The sequence below is a fragment of the Centruroides sculpturatus genome, unplaced genomic scaffold, assembly GCF_000671375.1.
Source record: "Centruroides sculpturatus isolate CEXI.00-Female unplaced genomic scaffold, Cexi_2.0 scaffold434, whole genome shotgun sequence".
NCBI classification, from domain to species: Eukaryota; Metazoa; Arthropoda; class Arachnida; order Scorpiones; family Buthidae; genus Centruroides; species Centruroides sculpturatus.
Genome location: NW_019384694.1, coordinates 256,758 through 280,790, shown reverse-complemented (window position 1 = coordinate 280,790; position 24,033 = coordinate 256,758). Strand labels below are relative to the sequence as shown.

The 24,033-nt window shown below is 30.4% G+C and overlaps 1 protein-coding gene across 1 annotated transcript; it reads left to right on the top strand.

The window, feature by feature from the left end:
• Window positions 1-1,129: 1,129 nt before the first annotated feature.
• On the top strand, window positions 1,130-17,581 carry LOC111627405 (enolase-phosphatase E1-like). The gene is made up of 6 exons (XM_023370969.1): window positions 1,130-1,416; window positions 8,879-8,980; window positions 9,048-9,259; window positions 14,395-14,527; window positions 14,807-14,930; window positions 17,370-17,581. Exons 1-6 carry the CDS (start codon window positions 1,336-1,338, stop codon window positions 17,498-17,500), a joined length of 783 nt encoding a protein of 260 aa, XP_023226737.1. The 5' UTR covers window positions 1,130-1,335; the 3' UTR covers window positions 17,501-17,581.
• The last annotated feature ends 6,452 nt before the right edge of the window (window positions 17,582-24,033 follow it).

Below are 24,033 nucleotides of genomic sequence, written 5' to 3'. Positions count from 1 at the left end.
GTACAATCCGTGCAATATTATTCACATCGCAAGATGCATCATAGGCAATAGAAAATCCTGGTGTTGAATTTAAATCCGTAACCTGCTGACTAGTTACATCTGTCGTACGAACAGTTCTGTTTCTTACAGTCTTAGCGGACAATAGCATATCTTTTATTTTAGCAATTATTTCTGTTTTATTTTTAAAATCGCAAGAAAGATATTCAGACATTTTAATAAAACAATCTTTCACAAAATCCATAAATGGCTCTTCCCGTTTCACTATTTCTAGAGTGGCAACAAAACTAGCAGTAGTTGTATTATCAGAGTCGATAGATATACTGGTCCTTGCGCTGCCCTCTCAAGTACAGTTAAAAATGCCTCAGGTTGCCGATAACTGGCGTGAGAGTCGCTCTATGGCTAGAAAAAGTTTGTATTTGAATGCTAAGGCTGTGTACACATTAGGCGTTTTGCGTTGCGTTAAACGCGCGTTAGCAGCGTACACACCGCGCGTTAGCTCGGCGTTAGACGACCGTTTATTGGAGCATACGCATTGGCTCAGTTTGGAAATGGACGTGAAAGTAATTGCTTGTGTGCCCCTCCTCCATCGTCGCTATAAAAGACGATGGCAAAGGTAAAGAGAATTTTGGGTGCACCCAATATTACGAGATAGACTGACGCATGGAATGTTTCTGACGTTGTATCCAAAACTAAGATAAAATGAACCCAAGTTTTTTAATTCTTTTAAAATATCTATAAAATCCTCTTACGATGGTTGGTCTCTTTTAGATTTCATCAATAAATAGATCAGTATCGAAATGATCGTTCTTCATTTCGGCCAACGTACGTCCACTCTACCCGAAAGCGCGCGATCGAATGTACAACAACATGGCAGCACATATATCTCAAAGCGCTGGGCTGACGCCCGCAAAACGCGCGTTTTAAGAAAAATCTATAAACGCGCATTTAACGCGCGCTTGGCCAAAAGCGCGCGTTTGAGTGTGTATGCCTATGCAGAACTCTTGGTTCTTTAAAACGCGTGTTTAAAAACGCCTAGTGTGTACGCAGCCTAAATGGTGCTTTCTATCACGTTTAGAAGTCCGCTACTTGTTTTGAATAAAGGAAACATGGCGGACAGAGTTTCAAGTTGCTTACGTCTGGTGGCGCTTCCGCCTGTACGGTTATTCTATCTCGTTGGACTAGACACTTGTGTGACAAAACGGAACAAATAATAAATAAAGTCACGTGTTCGGTTTAAAGTTTGTTGTATATTGGGAAGGATATTTGTGTGCTACGAAAAGCATAATATTTGATACAGTAATCGAGAATTTATAACGGTATATACTTAGGATCAAAATGTCTTTCTTGAAATTGGAAAATATTAATGTTTGTCTTTTAGACATCGAAGGAACCACTACTTCCATTAGTTTTGTCAAAGTAATTTATATTATCCCGCATAAATTATATAGATATTGATGAAATTAGAAGTAAGATTATTTTCATTAAGAAAAGAAAAAGTTGAAAATTGGAAAATATTAATGTAAATAAAAGAAATCAANATTGGAAAATATTAATGTTTGTCTTTTAGACATCGAAGGAACCACTACTTCCATTAGTTTTGTCAAAGTAATTTATATTTTAATTATTTATATACTTAGCATATTTAACATTCAGTACTTATATTGCTTTAAAATAATTGGGTATTTAATGACCCAATGTAAAGGGAGGTCATTTCACGTCAGAATATATGCGACTATTTTTGTTTATATGAAGAAATTCTTGACATTTTTAACCTTGTTTAGAGTTATATTCGGTATCTGTTCTCGATTTCAAACATTCTGATTAACTAAAGTAAAGATTAGTCAGTCAGAATTTTTGGACTCGACTAAAAAGTATAATCTAATCATTTTTTGATTTAATAAGCATTAGCTCATTAAACTAAAATTATGTGATTGTATTAAATCCGTTAACCAAAATTAAATGAAAGTCGTTACATTTATAAAGACCCCTAATTTCATTTGATGTCATTTATTTTCTATTGAGAAATGCAAAAGAAACAAAGAAATGTTGTTAAGAACAAGTTACAATATCTACATGTGTGTTTCCAGAAAGAATAGGCAATTGTATCATAGTTGCCTTTGTAAGCAGTTGTCAGACAGCCTGAGCTAGAAAATCTCCACCTTTTGAGATAATATAACTTTTAATGCATTATCTTCACAAATGTGGCTTTATGACAAATACTGAAAATCCCAAGTTTGTTTCTATGGCTGTTTTTTTTAGAAATTATCCACTCTCTGTTATATATAACTGTTTCCTTTGAGTTTGATGTTACCAGGTCATATACGTTGCTGAGGATTTTAATGGAAGCTTTAAATTTCTGATAAAAATATGAAAGATTAATTTTTTTTCTAAAAAATTGCAGTATGAGAAATTTTGTCTCAAAATGTGATAGGAGTCATTCCATGCCAACTGTGTAAACCTCTGTTCTCGACTCCTCCGATTTAGTTCAAATTTCACAGTAAGATAGCTTGTGGTCTTCAACTAAGATCTGCAAAATATTAGATCTGAATGATTTATGGTTTTTGAAATAGAGACCTTGATATGGAGATCACTCCATTCTTCTTCACATACACATTGCATGAATAGTCGACTTTGTCCTGTGCATTGCGTTTCAAATCACATTTATTTAGTTAATTTATCTGTACAGTACATTGACTACACAGCCAATCCGAATCGAATGCATTGCTGAAAACGATTTGAATATTGGTAATTCGGATATAGGAATATATTTTTCATTATTTATAATGGGAAAAAATCTATATAGTTTCTGTTCCCTCCTATTAATTCTAATCAATTTCACAAAACGTCACTGAAACAAGTAGAAACTGACGCTGAGAACAGAGTCGCTCCCTACCAACTTTTACTAGCACGGGCACCATGGTCGAATGGATAAAACCACTGAACACTTGTAGTTGGTTGCTGGTTCACACCTGACCAACGGACTAGACACATGGATGTTTTCAGGTTCACTTAAAGTGTTTACACTGTGAGGGACCATAGTCCTGGCTCATTAATTAAGTCAGACGATGCACTAGAACCTTGTAATCACATTTATTTCTCGAGCCCTCCAAAAAACACACATTTTAACATATATGAATGACACCGACTCAACAATCCGCCACACACCATCAGTCCACAGGATAGCTTCTTCTCTTTTCCTTGCCCAAAATTCCTCTCTTTCTCTCCCGAAAACAACAGTCTTTCAGCACCTGCGCCAACCCGCTTCCTCCCATTCCAGGAACCGTTTTTGTTTTTATAAGGAGCGAAGGTGTTGACAAACACCTAAATGGGGGTTCAATTTCCAATAGAAAGTCCTCCTGAAAGGCATCCGTTAGCAGATCACCCAAGTGTTGCATTGTTTTCTTTTATCAAGCTTACAATTTTTACTAGCACTATTTTAGAATTTTTCATAAATGTGCTTCAAGAAATTTGTAATCCTGGGATTCCTTGATTTGAATATTGCGATGAGTACTAAAAGACATCATTCGTTGTAGTGGGCATTCAGATATGAGATGTATTTTGAAAGTTGACTTGTTTCCTCTCTTTGGATGTTTTCAATTAAGTTAAAGTTGTGGTATTCTTAGTTTAAACTTATAAATAAGTCATATTATTATTGCCTTTTATCATCATTCTTAAGTTACCATTCTTGCTTTTTCTCTGCAAAATTTTTTAGGATTTTTGTCTAAGTTTAAACTCCTCCAAATTTCAGATTCAATAGACATAATTGACAGACGGTTCATTTTTGGCAAATTGATATATCAGGTAGGTATTGATTGGTTTCAGCTTTGAAAAACTTCTTTCACCTGATGCCACAGTCATTGAGATTATCAAGAAAATCTGAAGAGCAATAAATAAATTTGGAAAATGCAGTAGACCAGTTGTTGTAAGCAAGGAATTCAAGCATTTTCATGGGGTTTTGAATTTCTATTGGCAGAATTGACTTATATGCCCCCCTCACAAAGCAGGTAATCATCTGTATCAGCCAGTTTTGTGGTTTTAATTTGTCAACAGGAAAAAGAACAGCTGACAATGGCATTTCCAAATCTGCTGCACATTTTTCTTTTGGTATCCTTGGACAGGTCTTGGAATTGCACAAAAAATCCAAATAAATTTGAATGTTTTTTCAGTTGGTCAAACAGTGGCCCATATGTTTGCAGTGCAGATAAAGCACTGCAAACATGAAACTCTGAAAGCTGTTTTTGGATTTGACAAAATTATATCTGCAGATTCATGATCAAATAATTTTCTTTTTTAGCATAAGTATTTATTCAGAGTCTTGAGTACAGGCTTAAATGGCTAGGTCTTTGGCAGGTTCATTGGTATCAGTCATTAAAACCTTTCTCTGTATTCTTTAACCAGTTACAAAGCTTATGGGATGAAGAAAACTCTGTAGTAATATTCAAGGTATTACTATGGAGTTTCTTATTCACAAAATTCACTTATAAGAGTAAAGAGCACTAGAAAACTAGCAAGATAAAAAACATAATCTGTTATTTGACTGACTAATAATTAAGCATCATGTTTTTGCTTGAGTATCATCAGTATTTTCTGCTAACTTTTCTAGCTCATCACAAATTTCAGCAGCTTGATATTATACATCTTTCATACTTTCTATATCTTTTAAATAATGATGCAAAAAGTGTGTAAATACACTGCAGAGTTCCAAAAAATATTGCATTAGACAATCATTGTTTTGGCCACATCTTCCAAAATTAGGTTGTAGTTGTGTTGTTTGGATGCAGTTGTAAAGAAAGCTCTTGAATTCTCTAGAAGTCCTGCCTGCTTATCTGAGGTATGTCCCTTTATATTGACACCATTATCATACCTTTGTCCATGGATATTTTAATATCCACTCTAATGTTTGAAGTTTGTGTAGAAGGATGTTGCACAGATTTTCACCTGTGTTACTTTCCACTAGAAAGAAATTATTGTTTGTACTGTATATTTCCACTAGTGCATTTGATTGTATTCATCAGCTACATATCTAATTACCATTGATATTTACTCATGATGACTGAAGTAAAAAGTGCAATCAAGAATTATTGCAAAATACTTAGCAGCCTTAATTTGCAAAATTGCTTCCTTTAGAGTAGCCTCAGTGGTATCCAAATTTTTTTGATTGGCAAATCAAATTGTGAATAAGTCATAGATAGGCAGGCCACAAATATTTTGTATATTCCATATACAAGGTCTGTTCAAAAAGTATCGGACCTTATTTTTTTCCGCGTAAACCAATGATGCGCGAGAGGCCTCCTTTGGTGGAGTTGTGGAGAGGACAGTCATGCACATCTCTGAATTTTTTCCTGCCTGCAGGAAGCGTCAGTCGTTGGCAATCGGCCTATGAGTGAGGTCATGTAGAGCGCTCTCGTCGGATTCCACTAAGCTGAAAAATGACTGAACAACGCGAGCAGCGGTATTACATCAAATTTTGCCAAAAACCTTGACGATACCCTAGTGTAAATCATTCGCAAGATTCAGCAGGCTTTCGGGGACGATCCTCGAGGCCAAAAAAAGCGCGGCAGGTCCGCAGCAATATCAAAGGTCATGTTGACAGTTTTTTCGACTCTCGTGGGGTGGTGTGTCGTGAGTACGCACCACAAGGCCAAACCATCGCAAAGGAGTACTACCAGGAGGTCCTTCGTCGTCTTTCCGATACAGTGCGACGCAAACGACCGGATCTGTGGTCGATCAAAACTTGGCAGCTCCATCGTGATAACGCATCCGCCCATTCTGCGCATCTGATTCGGGCTTTCGTCGCCAAACACAATACTCCTGTGGTTCGTCACGCTCCGTACTCTCTCCACATGGCTCCGTGTGACCTTTGGCTATTTCTCAAGCTGAAAATGCCGCTAAAAGGAACCCAAATTTAGTCGAGAGAAGACATCATGCGAAATGCGACGGACCGGCTGATAACCATTCCAAAAGATGCGTTCCAGCAGTGTTTCCAGCAATGGCAGGAACGCTGGGAGAAGTGTATACATTACCAAGGAGACTACTTTGAAGGGGATTAGGGTTTTGTACCTCAAAGTCAATAAATTTATTTTTGCCGACCAAAGGTCCGATACTTTTTGAACAGACCTTGTATACCAAAAGTAGGCTTATTTCTATCATTTATAAGTATGTTGCCAGGTTTCTATGATTGGATTAAAGGACACTTAAAAATGAATAATTCTACTACTACACACCACCCCATCTCAAAAAAGTGAATGATTTTTTAGTTACTAACTAAACATTCTGTTTATCATTATTAGAATTTGAATTAAAAATTATAATTTTTGTATTGATTATAAATATTTGCAAATTTTACAACTTAAAATATTTAATAGTAAATCCAGTGGCAAATTAAGACCTTCTGGAACTCCTAGGTAGAGGTGATAGAGGATCTTTCTAAATATAGTTTAATATAGTTTAATTAAAAAATATGCTATGTCATAGCATATTCATATTAAACTATATTTGCTAGTACTGTATATTTTTGAAGGTTTTGTTGGTGTTATTTACTAGTACATAACCAGTTGTGGGAAGATTTAGAACCTAAGTAATAGTCATATATTTCCTTATTCTGTATTTTTTGCAGATCTTGCATTATTGAATAAAACTTTTCTAGCAGTTCTTATTTGTTCTTCAGATCCATGAAATATCAAGTTTCTTTCTGATAGGAACTGTACAGTGGCTATTGGTCACTCAAAAACTTGATGCCAGCATTTTGTTTCTTATTTTATTTTTCTATGGCGCTTTTCTCTTGTTGGTCTCGTTCTTCCTATACTTCATTAATGTTTCTTCAGATTGCTGCTGCAGTTCACAGCAACTGAGCATAGATTACAAATGCTTTTTGGAGTTCTTAAGCCAGACATTCATATAACACTAGCTGAGGCTATTCTTGTATGAAAGTTTAGCCAGTTATTAAAAGTACTTACAAGTTGCAAGTGTCAAAAAGCTTGCAGTAACAACAGAAGACTTTATCACTTGATACAGTAGAGTCCTAGAAACTGGACTCTCAATGATTTGACATTCTGTAAAACTCATTGCATCATTCAAACAATGAATAAAATAAAATACGTGTAATCTAATTTTTACCTCTATAACTTGCACTACAATCAAGTTATGGTTCTTCACTGGCAACACTTAATAATAGCATCAATTCCATATTTTAGCAAAGAATATAATAATTCTTGTTCTAAAGTGCCACCACAATGTGAATGTCACTAACACAAAAGTAGCTGCTGAATAGTCAATATTTTTAAAAATTAAATTGTAATTACGAGTAGAAATTGTTACTATTGGTACTTAGTTAATAAGTATGTGAAAATGTACTGTACATATAATACCATTATGAAAATTCTGCTACTTAGACTGGCATTATCATTATGCCATAAAACTCTTCTTTTCAGTAACTTGTCACCTTCTCAGTCTACATTAAGTTTTTTTGCAGGACTCTGGTGTACAGAATATATTAGCTAGGTTAGAAGAATGAAGAATGTCTATATATGTGCTTACTCTGTAGAGTCCACTAAATGTAACATGTATACATATAGGAGTACTCATCAAAGTATTAAGGCCTGTACTTGAGTAAGCACACAATGTAAAGTAAGTTCCTTAAAGCTCCTTAGAGGCAATAAAAGCATTAAATCAATTTCTTTAGACAAGCTGACTGTTCTAGACTAGAAAATTCTATACTTGTCAATAAAAATAGAGCTGACTATATTGTTTACAAGAGAATGTATATGCATAAACAAAAATATCATTAGACAAATTTTAAATAGTTACAGACTTTCTAGATTTAATTTTGAAGAATTCATACTTTGTGAAACAACAAGATCTATAAGCAATCTGGAGGGGGACCAATGGCTAGCATCTGGTGATTAGTTGTTGGTTTGCAATTTGAAAACATTATAAACATAAATTCTTATGTCATCCATCTATCTTTCTTTAATCTTGAGAACAGAGTTAGATGAAAGACAAGACCAGATATGGAAACTTTAGGGGCAGGATTATGGAAACTAGCACATGCTTATATTTTTATTGTCAATATAAGAAAAAATATTATTCAAACACAAACAAACATACCTCCATTGTATTATGATAAAGTTTAAACTTAAACCATATTTTTATCATTTTTATTGTGTTTTAGGTCCATGCTTTGAGTTAAATGAGGATTTTGGTCTTCTGTAGACCACTTATGAGTACCACATGCATTTGAATTGGTTTCATATAATTATCAAAAAATATATTATTATAAATGCACTGTTTGAAAATAATTATATTAGTCTACATAAATAAGTTGATCAAATAATATACTGGTACTTGCAAGAGTTATAGAATTACATATTTGGAATAAAATAATCTTGTTAACAAATTAATATGATAAAACAATTGGCATTACAGTAGAGCATCGATTTTCCGAAAGTCAATCATCCGAAACGTCAATCATCCGAAATAATTCCAGTCGGCAAATTTAAATTTTCGCCAGTGCTGTGGCGCTTCAATCTTTGGCTATGTCTTGGGCTACTCAAATATTTTACGTTTTTGATACTAAATTAACATCTGAAGTATAATTTTTTATTATTTTTATATTTTTCAATATATTTATTTTGTTTGTACAAAATAAAAAAATAATTTTTAACGATACAATAGTCTTTGTTAGGCTTAACATCGACGAAAATTCAACGCGAAGCGACACGCAACGGAGAAAAATTTAGACATCGGATATGTTAAACTATTTTTTCGTACGTAAATCAGTTATCCGAAATATCAGTTATCCGGACAACCCCAGTCCTCAATTGATTCGGAAAATCGACGCTGTACTGTATATTAATTTATATCAATTTAATATTTTCAGAATACATTATTTCCTTATGCAAGATCAGCAATATGTAACTACTTAAAACAATTCTGGGGTAATTCTGAACTCATGGAAACTATCAAAGCTTTAAAGAAACAAGTGAGAATATAAATATTTTAATATATTTACATTTTTAATATTTACTTAATACTTGAATTATAACCAGGTAAATGAAGATAAACAGAAAGGAATCAAAGAAATTGTTGAAATTGAAGATTTGCCAGAATCTCCTTCTGAAGAAGATATTAATGCTGTGCAAAAATCTATTGTTAATAATATAATGTTACAAATGGATTATGATAGAAAAACAACGGCTCTTAAGCAACTTCAAGGACAAATGTGGAGAATTGGCTACAAAAATGGTGAAATAAAATCACAGTAGGCTGTATAATAAATTTTTTTAATCTAAATTTTATTTTAATTTTAATATGTTATAATTCTATCATATTTACAAATAGAAAGAGTGAATTTCAAACTTTATATTGTAATAATCCAGATGTTTAATCAACTCATTTGTAGAGCCAATTATTTGAATAATTTTCCATATGCAGGAACTTACAAGGTCTGAGATTATGCTTATTCTCCAACGTATATAGGGTGTTTCAGAAATAGAAAAATTTCTGTTATATTTCTGTTATATATTAAAAATTTCAGAAATAGAAAAATTTAGTTAAAAAAAATAGAGAGATTAATTTTGAACCAAAAATGCTAGTTTTTTTTTTTTTTTTTTTGAAGCATTCTTTTTGAGTTATAAGCCATTAAAAACTGTGATGTTATTTCCTGTTTAGTGAAAATGACATCTGATGTATAAAAATATCTGTTGATAATTGCTTGTTAATTTGATATTCTTCATTTATTATTTGCAATATTAATTTATTACTTGAAATTTGTTTTTTGATAACAATACGGATTATAATGAATAAGGGAAAAATAAATGATTATTTGTTAGTAATCTATTAATGCCTTTTACAGGTATTACCGAACAGGGTCAAAGGGTCTAAAAACTCAAAATAATAATGTCTAAAAAGGGGTCAAAATTCAAATAATAAATTAATATTGCAGATAATAAATGAAGAGTATCAAACTAACATGCAATTATAAACAGATATTTTTGTATGTCAGATGTCATTTTCACTAAACAGGAAATGACATGATTTTTTAATGTCCAATAATTCAAGTAGAATGCTTCAAATAAAAAAAAATGGCACTAGAGTTTTTGACTCAAAATTAACCTCCCTACAATTCCTGCATTTTTTTACACACAATTTCTGAAACACCTTGTATATCAAACACTTTACATCTGAAAAGCCTTGAGCTAAATTACTAACTCCCATTTTACTAATTCTCTTTCCTTGCCATGAGATTATCTCATCCCCTGTCATAGACTTGTCTGAAGTCACTGTTAGAATCCAAGGGGAACTTTTAATAAACAACTGGAGTAATAAATAAAATGAAGTGTGCAATGCCATAATGTTGTAAATGCCATTTTTCTCTAAATACATTTTATTAAAGAATTGAATTCTAAACACAATGTTTTCTGCTGCAAAAAATGGTGTGGCAATATTGGCACTGTAAGAGGCTGTATTTTGAACTTGAATTTATGTGAAGCTGTAAGTGCCAAAAGTTACATGACTTGCACTTTCGGCATCTCTGTAGTTGATGCACTGCGCGGTCGTATGCGCCTTGTGTATTTCAACTTTTTCCAGATGTTTCACCGATTGTATTGATCTTGTAGGTTTAATAATCGCGGCCTGATCCCAGTATACTTCAATTCCTTTTTGCTTTGCAAACGCTGCAAGGACCGTGCTATCAAGGCTCCTATTTACTGAGTATTTGTGCTCATCAATCCTTTTCTTTAGGTTCCGCATAGTTGCTCCTATATATACTAGGTCGGAGTTAAATCTATGGTCCTTCATAGGTATCGAGTACACTCCTGTCATGTTATTACGTTCATATCTTTTCTTATCATTTCTTAGGAGCTTATATACTGTAGGATTACGTCTATAAATTATTTTTACATTTCTATTTCTGGCAACTTTCTTAATAATTTTATTTAGAGACGGATGGTAATTAATTACAATTCTTTCCCTTAGTTCAGTTGCTCTTTGTTGCCGGTTCCGTTTTTGCATCCTTGTTATCAGTGCATCGATTGCCTTTCTTCCGTATCCCTGTTGCTCAGCTATGCTCCGTATATACTCCAATTCTTTATAAGTGTCATATATGCTGGTACAATGTGTGTAAGCCCTTGTAATCCATGATCGAAATGCTGCCAATTCGATATGTTCTGGATCTGAGGAATTCTTAGGTATGATGATTGGTTGATAAACTGGCTTACGGTAAATATTCGTTTTGATCTCACCCTCTTTGCATGTAATTGTTAAATCTAAGAAATTAACACTATTTTTACTCTCCTGGTCTAGTTCTAATGTTAGACCATAAGGGTTACTGTTGATTAAGCTTATAAAATGGTGTGTATTTCTATTATTTTTCCACAAAACGAAGATATCATCTACATACCTTGCATATATTATTATATAACATATCTGCAAGGACGGGGCGTACCAATGGGTAGCCCAATGTCAGCTGTTCTTTGTGAGTTGGTGCTAAGAAAGCTAGAAAGTAAATAAATAGGAGCCTTGATAGCACAGTCCTCGCAGCATTTTCAAAGCAACAAGGAATTGAAGTATACTGGGATCAGGTCGCGATTATTAAACCTACAAGATCAATACAAGCGGTGAAACACCTGGAAAAAGTTGAAATACACAAGGCGCATACGACCGCGCAGTGCATCAACTACAGAGATGCTGAAAGTTTATCAACAGCCTGGAAGTCCTTTTATGATAGCATAGATTAACTTTTGCAACCGCATAGGCGGCGTTATTATTTGTTTTTATAATATTAATTGATATATAATGCTGTTATTTTTAATTACTTAGGTTTAATCTATACGTTTTATAAGTATGCGCATGCGCTTTAGCGTTAAGTTGTAAATAAGCGATGTGAAATTTTTTGTATTTTTTCGAATACTTTGTTCGTTGTATAGTTCGAATTTTGAACTGATGATGATCGATTAAAACGATCGAAAATGTTTTTCAACGCATTAAAAGTGTGCTGGAATAGAGAAAGGTGTTTGTTTATTTTTATTTACAGTCGACCCCCCTATAATTACGGTCCCTATAATTACGATTCCTATAAAACTACGAAAAAATATACGTATTTTGGAAATGTTGAGTCGGATTAGTGTAGAATCGATTAGTTTTATGGAAGAAAACCTTTCAATCAGCCGTAGTCCGTAAACTTGACACGTGTCGGGCTGTGATTGGAACGACTTGTAAGAAATCGGATTCCTAATAAATTGGAACGTATCTATATCTTATAGGGGGGTCGACTGTAATATTTCCAGTAAGCATTTAGTTATTTATTTATGCAGTTATCGCTTGGTTCCACCTATCGCGTAAGTTCGAGGTATTACTGTATCATTATTTAGGGCAGTGGTGCCCAAACTTTTTGATTAGTCTGCCAAATTGCACATAAGTTGTAGATATGCCACAAATATTTTTTATATTTCATATATACAAAAATATTTGTATGTATTACTTATTTCTATCATTTATAAATGATGTGTCAAATGCATTTATGGGTCAGATTTGACGTGGGAGGCTATAGTTTCAGCCCCACTGATTTAACGTGGTGCATTTTTCAAAATTCTCAGTCTGTTTTCATTTTATTCATGGAAAAAATTTTCTAGTTTTCTTCAATCATTTCTCACATATCAGCTTGAACTTCAGCATCTAATGAAAATCGTTTACTTTTCAATATCTTTAAGTTTAACTGTAAGGAAGGTGTAAGATAACTTCTGGTTCCAATTCTAATGCAAAGAAAAAAATTTTTTAAATTTAGGATGAAATATATATTTAAAAACATGCAAAAAATAAATTGAAGACTTATACAAAAAGAAAAACTTTTGAAGTCTTCTAAATGCCCTTTCACAATCACTGGAACACAATCAACATTGGTGGAGTTGATCTTTTATAGGTTCTTCCCTGCCTATATTTATGCAAATTAAAAATCCGGCATGAATAGACAATTTACATAAATATAGGCAGGGAAGAATCTATAAAAGAAGATTGACTTCATCAATGTTTGATTGTGTTCCAATGATTGTGAAAGGGCATTTAGAAGACTTCAAAAGTTTTTCTTTTTGTATAAGTCTTCAATGTATATTACTTTCCTGGCTCGTATATATAACAGAGAGAAAGTATGGCAATTGGTCAAAAAATGATCATCCAAGATTTTTACATTTTGGGACCTTGAAACGTTGAGAAACGCAAAAAATTTGGGTGATTTTTTTTTGTATATATGGTTATTAGTGGGTGTATATGTATGTGGATGGATACAATTTTGTTAATTCTCTTTGAAGCTTAATAAATCCCATGATTTTTGGGCAAAAGTTTCTGAAATTTTGCAGGGAGGTTTGTGTATTAGGGGATTGATGATATTAAATTTTGGTTGTTAAAGGTTGAGGGATGGGGAGATAGTGGGATCATGTGCCATATCTTGAGTTGGGTCGGATTTAATAACAATTTTACTCATTATTAACATTTACAGTTTTTTTTATAAAACTCATTTCTATCCTCAAAATTAAACTTTTTGTCATTTTATAATAATTAAAAATATAAAAAGTTTTATAGTAAAATACATAATAGATTTATTATGTTGCATGCAGTTTTAAATGTTGCCAGGAAAGTTAACTCTTTAAACATGAAATTGGCCTAAATAAGACTTACCCATTCAAAATGAAAACATCCAATGGAAAAGTTGTGTGACTAGTTTTGCTATACAAGTTCCCATGTAGCCTAAAGGATAGAAACAATTTAGTCTTTAACAACATAGAAATAATTATCAGAACTTAAAGAGTTAAGCAACACATTGCTGGATTTTTTAATATGTTTTTAAATTCTAATGCAATTTACATTGATCATATGCTTGCAGTTGTTTTAAGGGCAGTCTTCATTTTTGATTTTCTCAACAACTATCCTTGATGTATTCATTGCAAAATATTAACTGAAATTGTATGTTCCAATTTGAATGCAGTTTAAGTTGATCATGTGCTGCAATTGTTCAAGCAACCACAAGCACACGATCAACTTATGATATTTAAAGAAACAAAACAAATATGCTTTAATTATAATAAATGTAAAAAAATGAAAAAAGAATGGTCAGGTAATGAAATGAAATCATGAGGTACATTGTGCACCAGATGATTTCTCCCAAAGTGCCACTTTGGGCACTTGTACCATAAGTTTGTCATCCCTGGCCTAGATACTTATGGCTACTAAAGTATGATGGTTGCATGTTTCTGTCCCCACACTTCATAGAATAATGCAGTAGGAAATTATTTATTAATCAACACTAGTAGTTAATTACATATAAAATATATTGCTAGTATTATGTTAAGGTTATTGATTAATTATCAAAAAGTTTATAATTTATTTCATTTTTATAATAATTAGTGTCTATGAAGATGTTCCTTCTTGTTTAGAAAGCTGGAAAAAAGAAGGTAAACAAATTTACATATATTCATCAGGAAGTGTTGAAGCACAGAAATTACTTTTTCAGTACAGTAACTATGGAAATTTGTTACAGGTAATAAAAAAAAACTGAACATTTATCTAATTTTTAGATATAAAATAATGATTTATTTGTTTGCATAAAACATTATGAAAAAAATTTAAAATCAAAATGATGAATATTTCCTTTTCAAAAAAATAAAAATAAAAATAATTTCTTAGAAATTTCTTAAGAATGATTTATTGAATGTAATGAATATTTAATTATAAATGATGTAAATTATATAAAAATTATTGTTTAAATATAAATTTCTAAATGTCAATAAAATACTAATTAAAACTTATTATATATAAGTTTATAGATGGCCATTTTGATACAAACACAGGACAAAAATTCGATCATCATAGTTATGTAAAGATTGCAGAATATATAGGAGTAGCTCCAGAAAATATTTTGTTTTTAACAGATGTAACAAAAGGTAAATAATTTACATTTATTTAATATATGTAAATTTTAAAATTAGAAAGTAACTGTGAAAATTATAATTATGTGGAAATTTGTATTTTTTTTGTAAAAAAGGACTGGTGGAAATTATGATTTAATAAACTAAAAATTACATTACAGATACTAAACATATCTTTGTAAAAAATGTTTTTACAAAGATATGTTTAGTATCTGAAATGTAATTTTTACTTTATTAAAAATGGAAATTTGTAGTTTACATAGATTGATAGTATGGAATATATATGAAGAGGATTGATGAGAACCAAATGAATACAATGGTAATTTTCTAAAATTAAAAGATCGTTATCAAAACTACTTGAGAAACTGTTATTAAATTTCAGTTAGCTCCAATAAACTTCTTTTTAAGAAATTTGAATTGTTTTCATTACTTCTGTTTTATTATTAAAAATTAAACTGATTTAAGAATATTATTACAATAAAAAAATTTAGGATTACAAGCAAATTGGACAGTTGTTTTCTTAAACTTGAATGCTTGTAACAAGTTTGTAAATTATAATAGAATCTGTCAGGAGAATTAAATAAGGATAGTTAATTTAAGAACATTATTCAATAGAAACTTTGATCATCTATAATGCTTAAAGACTAATATAACTGAATTTGACCATCTATGGAATTCTTATAGGTCATAATTGAAGCTGTTGGGAGGATAATTATTGTTCATGATTTAAATTGCTTTATTTTTTATATCATTAAGTTCTATTATTTTATATTTGAGTGGCTTATGCAAATTTTGTCAATTAATTAAATGAAAAGTTGTAATGTTCAATATGACTAATACATCAAACCAGTAAATTCTACAGCCTCTTTCTAACCAAGACTATCAAAATAATGAAATGAAGGCACTATCATCAAAGAGCCACATTTATTTTAAAAAATTCCATGTTTAAATTGTTCACAATATGCATTTTGGCCAGGTACTAGGTTCAAGCCCTCTTCAGTTCTCAGGTATATCATTTAGGTTTATACTTCATTAATTTCTACAGCCACTTTAATACATATCAGTGTGACATATTAGTTATTTTAAAAATTTAATTGTGATGTTCAATATAACTAAATGAAAAGTTGTAAACAGATTCAGTTTGGTCTTTATAATACAGGGTGAACCAAAAAGTAGGTGGACAGTAAATGATAAAATTTATATGTATACGTAATCTCAATAAATGTTGAGATTACAATACAATCTTACCAATGCAGGTGCTCAAACTGTTGTTCATCATAATTTACAGCTTTGAAGTATACACCAGAGATGCATTTCAAGAAATTAATACACAAAGGTACTTGTGCAAAAAGGGTTGTTGAAGCACGAAATGGTGAAATATAATTTTTCAACCATAATCCTATTCCTACTTCTGGTTCACCCTGTATGTTAAGAGCATAACTTCCTAGCAGAATCCTTGCAAAGCTAGGATTAGATTAGATTAGGTTTTCCTTCATTTTTTGAGTATATCAAATATTTTGATTGCTTGCTTTATTTTTTTGATCATAATAAATACACTCATATGAAAAATTAATGTACAAGATGGTTTTTTTATCTCTCAAAATTTAAATTAAGAAATAAAAAAAATTTTATTTGTTTTAAAAATGCATTATACAGTTTTTAATTTAAATTGTTTGTTTAATGTTATGTAATTACAGTAGAGCTTCGTTATTCGAATCAATTGAGGACTGGGGTTGTTCCGATAACCGATTATGTACAAAAAATACATTAACCTATCCCATGTTGAAATTTTTCTCCATTGCGTGTCGCTTCGCGTTGAATTTTTGTTGATGTTAAGCCTAATGAAAACTTTTTAAAATAATAATCGTGGCTATTGTATCGTTAAAAATTATTTTTTTATTTTGTACAAAAAAATATACTTTAGAAGTTGATCTAGTATCAAAAACATTCGATTCAGCACGACACAGTCCTGAGAAAAACACCACACAAAAGTGCCAGTGCTGCCAGCTAAAAACACACATCAAGAAAAAAAATATTGGAGTAGCCCAAGATATAGCCAAAGATTGCAGCGCCACAGCACTAGCAAGAATTTAAATTTGCCAACTGAAATTCTTTCGGATAAACGACACTCTACTGTATTGTCTTTCTGTGTGTGTGTGTGTGTGCTAATTTTGGGGGTTAGATATACAAGAGTCCTGAAGAACAACTGATATATTTGTAAAAATAAATTCTTTGTTTACTATTTGCTATTAATTTAAAGAATGTAATATGTATCATCTAAATTTAAGTGTATTTAGAATCAAGTAATAAAAAATAATGTAATGTATTAATTTTTTTTTATAAGATTCTGCTTTGATTGGAATTTATATTACATATCAAGCTTTAATCATAATTCAAATTGACTTACTTTTTTCTATATTTACATAACCATCTAATAATTTTATGCAATTTTAGAAGCAGATGCGGCTTTAAAAGCAAAAATGCAAGTTGCAATTCTGTTGCGAGAAGGTAATGCTCCTTTGTCTAATGAAGAACTTTCAAGATTCAATTGTATTTCCAGTTTTCATCAGTTACAATTAATATAACTAATATATTTTAATTTGATATTTTATAAGAAATATATTATTGGATTATATTTTTTCCATAGTGCAATAAAAATTTTGATTCCAAAATATTTGTGGTATTTTATTATGCACTGAAAGAAAATTTTGATATACAGAATGGCACATAATAATTTATCAGATAAAAAGCAGCATATAATAATCATCTAATCCAATGTAATTTTTGTCCATAAATATTGTCCTGGAAATTTATGACAAAATACATGCATGCATACATAGATAATACATCAGATATATTGAGAAATACAGTAATAATTTCTTAGTACAAATCCTAATTGTTGGAATGTGCAGTGAAAGTATAGAATTGTTAGTTTCATGAACAATATGAATTTTTGGAAAATTAAATTTCTCACAAGGATAGAATATCTGAAGAATTGGATGACAATCTGAATATAATGAGAAATCATTCTTATCTGTCATGAAGTTTGACCCTATGACTTCATGATAATTATACTCATTATTAGCATTTACAATTTTTTATAAAACTCATACCTACCCTCAAAATTAAGCTTATATTTTTAAATATTTTATTAAAAAAAACTTATTTTATAATAGAACAGATGGTGCTGCCACCAAAAGTTTAAATATTGCTTGAAAAGTTGAGCAACCTGTTGCTGGTTTATATATATGTGTATATATATATATATATAAAGTAAAATTATGTTTATTTGGCTATTGTTTATAAAATCAAAAGTTTGCCCCTATTACATAATAACATTAAATAATTTGTTGTGTACAATTGACAAATGTCTTTTCGTGCTTTTATAAAACATTCTGAAAAAGTAATAATGCTTTCTTGCCAAAATTATTTGATATTGTGATTCACATTTATTGATGATGCCATCAATAAATGTGAATTAATGATGTTCTCAGAAAGTTTTTCACTTTGCTATATAATTTTGCTTGTTAAAAGCATAGATATAATTTTCAATAATATGAATTTCAAAAATTGTGTGATTAGGAAACAAATTACCATAAAACCATCTTAATTATTATTTGGAATAAAATAATTTGTATGATTTTCCTCGGCAGTGTGCCGGAAGACAGTTTCAAATTTAATAAGAATTTCTATGTTAATTTCAGTTTATATTCTAAAAGATAAATGTCAACCTGTATATGTACTGTACATGAATACACAAGTAATAATTTGCTAAATTCAGTGTTATGAAAACATATTGTATAAGACTGTATATAGTAGGTAAAGTACAAGAATTAAATACTTTATAGTTCAATTGTATCCCATTTATGGGGAAAAAATATCCCATTTAATCCTATACCCAGTAAATGAAGCAGAAATTTTCATGAAACAAGAAAAGAAAAAAATGCATAAAACTATCTCTTGTAATAAAGTGCACATTAGCAAAGTATATCATTCCTTATCAATCTTCTTCCCATTCTGGCCAATAGCAGAAAGTAGATGAGTTTAAAGTAATTTATGACAATGGTCATATCCACAAGGATCAAAGAGTTAGAAATTAACCCATTATCGTTCACTTAATTTTTAGTATGTGAATGCTTATTGGTTAACTCTTAACTTATATGTCTATATTTATAACCAAAAATTAAATGATTTGTCTATAGGCTTGGTTTGGTCTATAGGTCTATAAATTAAATGATGGTCTATAGGTTTTATTTGTATATAGCAATGTGACACGTGGATGATCTGCCAAGGGGATGAATCCTTAGAGGTCTTAAGGGGAAACTGACCCCCTATTTAGGTGTTACTAATGTGAAGTAAATCTAGAAATTGCCATATGGCCATCCCACAACCGAACACGTGTTTTGTGGCTTTTAGTTACGGATGGCCACTGGTGGGCCGAGTGGCCATCGGTAATCTTTGTCATCCCAGTTAATGCAAATCTTTGATAGTGGAGTGCTCTATAATTAAATTGTTAAGTAGAAAATGATTTTAAAACTGAATAATCTAGCACTTTCAAGATAAAACACACTTCATTTTCAGGCATTTATTTGAAAGTTCTGTCATCTTGAAAGTGAAAAAAATAAAACATTACATTATTGATATCAATGGTTGGATGGGATTTGTTCAAGCAGTACAGGAAATATATAGACCAGAGGGAGGTGACAAGTCCCACCAATGTATCTGGAAATTTCACAACTTTTCAATGGTCCCATCTATCTGTTGACACCTCTCATAATTTTTTAAACATTAATCTTAGAACCTCAAAAATAAAGTATTTGCTTATTTTTGTTATTACTATGTTTTATTCTTTTTGCTTCTGTGGTAACCTCCAGAAGATGAGAGTTAAAGCTCAAAAGTGCAAGAACATTAAATTTTGTTGATATTTGTTAATTTAGTGTTTATTCTTTTCATCCTCTATTAAAAGCAAATTCTACTTTCCAACTTTGGAGTTATTTTGCAGGCTGTTTTATTAAATTTTTGCATTCTAAAAATTTTAAACTTATATAATGAATATTCTGAGATATCATCTAACTTTATAAAATATTATAAAGTGAAATTGATTCAAGTCCAAAAAACAATATCTATAAAAAAATTATCCATTTACTTTATATATTGAATTGTTTTATCTTGTATAAATAATTTATTCTTAATATTTCATTTGACTGAGTTATCAATCTAACAATTGTATCATATGCCAGGTCATTGGTGAAATTCAAAAAAATCATTCTTTACTAATAAAGAAAGTGTGTGTGTGTCTGATTTCATAATTTTGAACAAGGAATTACAAGTATTAGAAATGGAAATTTTTAAAAATAAATTACAAATTTTGGAGAGAGAAAATTATTTGAAATTAATGATAAAATCAAAACATTTGTATCTTGTGAAAGAGGTGGTTATACATTTTGTATTAAATTTTAAATGAAATACAACATTAATATCAATGATAAATATTTATTCAGAGTTTTTCACCAAGAGACGATATTTATTGGTAGAATAAAATTTCATTTGTCACAAAATTATTCACCAGTGATGAACTATTCTGATGTGAAGCTGTAATAATTTCTAACAGAAATACTTGCAGTTGCATCTCTGCTCGGCAGTACCATAAGTAGTTACTTAATAGCAAAGCACAATTCCGAACGGGTAGCACGATCTACAAGTATAAATTGGAAAAGACCCGTTTCCGAATTAGTATGCACGCTTGGAATTTACGAGTCAAGTACTTGACGGCGACTTTAAATTCTCATCTAATTGCACTCACCATACAAAGAACAATATGTAATTTCACGTTTTTAAAACTAATGGTTCCATTTAAATTTTTTAAAGATTTCTCATTCACACAAGTTAGCTATGACACTGCCACTCGGTATTGATGTCTGTATCATATTAAGAACTCTGTTCAATTAATATAATTATTAATTTAATATCAAATAATTGCACATCAACAATATTGCATTTATTTTGCTTTACAAAAACATTAAAAGACGTTTAGGCATTTTGAAAATTAAACAAATTTGAATTAGAAATTTATTACAAAAAATTAATATCCAAAACAAGAAAAAGCACCATCATTTATAACAATGGAAATGAAATTAAATTGATTATAAAACAAATTTCAATTTTCTTTGTCTTGTTACAATTAAAAAAAACTGAAAACACATTCACATTATCTAATTCAAGTTTGCTTTTCATCTTTATAATTTTAAATATGTTCAGTTAGATTCAAAATGCTTAACGTTGTTTTATTCTTAAAAAACAAACAAAAAAAAGTTTATATTAAAAAACAGTTACTTTATATTAGTTAATTTAGTCTATACTGTGATATTTACACACATTGGATTAGCTTTGCAAGTAAACAAATAATATAACTATGCTTTTATAATGTTTCTTTTGTATATATCAAATATGGACCATAATTTAGACAATTGGAGTCGGCTGCTGAGTACATCACTTTATTAATTGAAACATCTTGAAATTACTCCATATCAAGCACAAACAATTCTGCTTAGAACCTAAGTAACAAATCTGTATATTAAACCATACTGGAAAGACATGTGAAAAGCAATAATTTTACATGGAAGTTTCAGACAGTTGTTTTTGGTTTACACTAATTTGGTGATTTTCATTAGCTATATTTGAGTATTGGCTCATTTCTGATGCAGTCTTTAAGACAACATTCTAAGCTTAGCTCTAAATTAATAAATGATTTAATTCAGTCCACTGTAGTCATTTCACAGATAAAAGTAAATAATTTTATATTTTTATGTACAACACATAACAAAGCATTTTTGGGGGGGAAGATGAGATTAAATTTTGCCTGTATCCATTGTAAAACTGCAAAAAACAGCTTTCGGTGCATGAAAGTGCATATACAAAATAAAAATATTTTATATTAATATATTATGATTACATAAATTACCAAATGAGGTGCAAAAGTACATCTTTTATGGACCCATGCTGCACATTAAATATTACCATATATCATTAGTGAAGAATGATTAAAAAATTATTGGCTATATATGTGAATATTGTAACTGTGAAATAAAATAAAATTCAAAAAGACACGCACGATTATTAAATTGGTCCTTACAGTTTGAAGTTTTTAACTGAATAAATAAAGATTAATATTGGATTTGGAGATATCCCAATATACACGTATTGGAGGATGATACATTTATATCATATCCACTCCAAATTATAACATAATATATATTTGTATATAACTATTAATCACAGAAATGCTATTAACTTTAATAAAAAATAAAATTTTAAGCTATTCATATATTAGTAAGAGGAATGTTTTGAAACAAATTTCATGCACTTAATATTGACTTTGTTTTTAAACGTCGAATGCATTGTTTTGTAGAGGTCACAATTCATCCTTCCTAAGTAAATATTAATGCTGTTTATGCATAATTGCAAACTAAACTTGTTGATCGAGTCCAGAAATATTTAGCCAAATAGTCAAGAATCAACAAGTTAATGGAGCAGATGAAAAATTTTAACTCTGGAGTCCCATTCTGGTAATTAAGCTGGAACGTTTACTTGACGACCTTCAGCCTGTAATATAAAGTTTAATTAATTTCAACTACTTAGTAAAATACATTTATAACTATTTAATAAGGAGAGGATTAAAATTATTGATGATATCATTCATTGATAAATGTAGTAAATCTATTAAATGAATTCTTTTCACATTCTACAGATCATTTCTCCAACTAATTTTTGCAATGATGAAAAAATTGATATATTTTAAATCATTATAAAATTTAAAAAGTCATTGATTAAATATTTCAGAAGCCTCTACTATAGAAATTGTTCAATTGTGTGTTTTCTAAGTTTTTAGTAGTTGCAGATAAAAAATTTTTGAAAATTATTCTTACACAAATGTAAAATTATTATTTGTTGAATGTACTGTACTATGTATATGCTGGCATATAGGTCAATTATCAATTATTTAAGCCTAGGAGAAAAAAATTTCTCCAAAACTACAGGCTGACTTATATGACAGACAAAATGCTAACCTTCATCAGAGTGGTAAACAAGTATAACATTGATTTTGACAATTGTTGTGCACTACTTACCACAACTCCAGCAAGCTGCTAAAAATATTTCCAACTAAAACTCATCTTTGGTAAACTTGTTTAACATAAATTTATTATTATTATTATTTTTATATTAACATTTTAAGTATAAATGAATATACCATCATATGCTACTTCCAACAGCTAATAAGCCAATTATGTTCCACTATTCATATTATTGATACTCAAAAAATTATAATGTCTTTGCTATCATATGCCATATGTAATGGTACTATCATGATAAACAATCAGTATTTTATAGAAGTTGATTGTGGCTTATGTATTTATCAGTACATCCAACTGTACAAGAGTTCTTATAAAGATATTTTAGCACTCCAAGTAACTAATAAAAATCTTTAGATCTACTAAAGATTTTTTTTTTTTAACAGTTATGCTAAAAATTTGTGTATAAATTCTGTTGCCATCTCTTCTTATGAGTTTGATATTGTAATTAGTGTCTCAATGAAAGTGATAAGGCCTTATTGTACAGTTTGGCCATGGACTACTGTATATTTACATCTACAAGTGCTTTAGTCTTCTTGGATAGCTACATATGTGAGGGATATAGATTCAAACCAAACTTTGAGCTAAAAATCTAGAGGTCAACTTACAAATATCTCAGTTTAAAAACATGCTTTTCATTCATATACAGGTATACCTCGCCTTACGTCGGTAATTGGTTCCAGGAGAACGACTTAAGTCGAATTTATTTGTCTCCGAATCTACTTGCCACTAGGCTAAACCATAAATTACTAATACCCATTCTGTATTTTATTTATTAATGCATTTTTAATAATACATGGTGAATAAGGATCTATTTTAAGCTTACAAACAAATAAATTTTAGTTTTTAATATAGTACAGAAAAAAGTAATTTAAATTTACGAATGCATGTACTGTAAATACAGTACATACTTGTAAATGTATATATTTTAATATGATTTTATGTGCTTTAAACGCTTTTCTAGTGATATTACGACTTCAATATTTGTG

Coding starts and splice junctions, on each gene's coding strand:
- LOC111627405 (XM_023370969.1), top strand. CDS start 1,336: ATGTCTTTCTTGAAATTGGAAAATATTAATGTTTGTCTTTTAGACATC. Junction 9,260..14,394: donor AATGGTGAAATAAAATCACA/GTAGGCTGTATA, acceptor TATAATAATTAG/TGTCTATGAAGATGTTCCTT. Junction 14,528..14,806: donor ACTATGGAAATTTGTTACAG/GTAATAAAAAAA, acceptor ATTATATATAAG/TTTATAGATGGCCATTTTGA.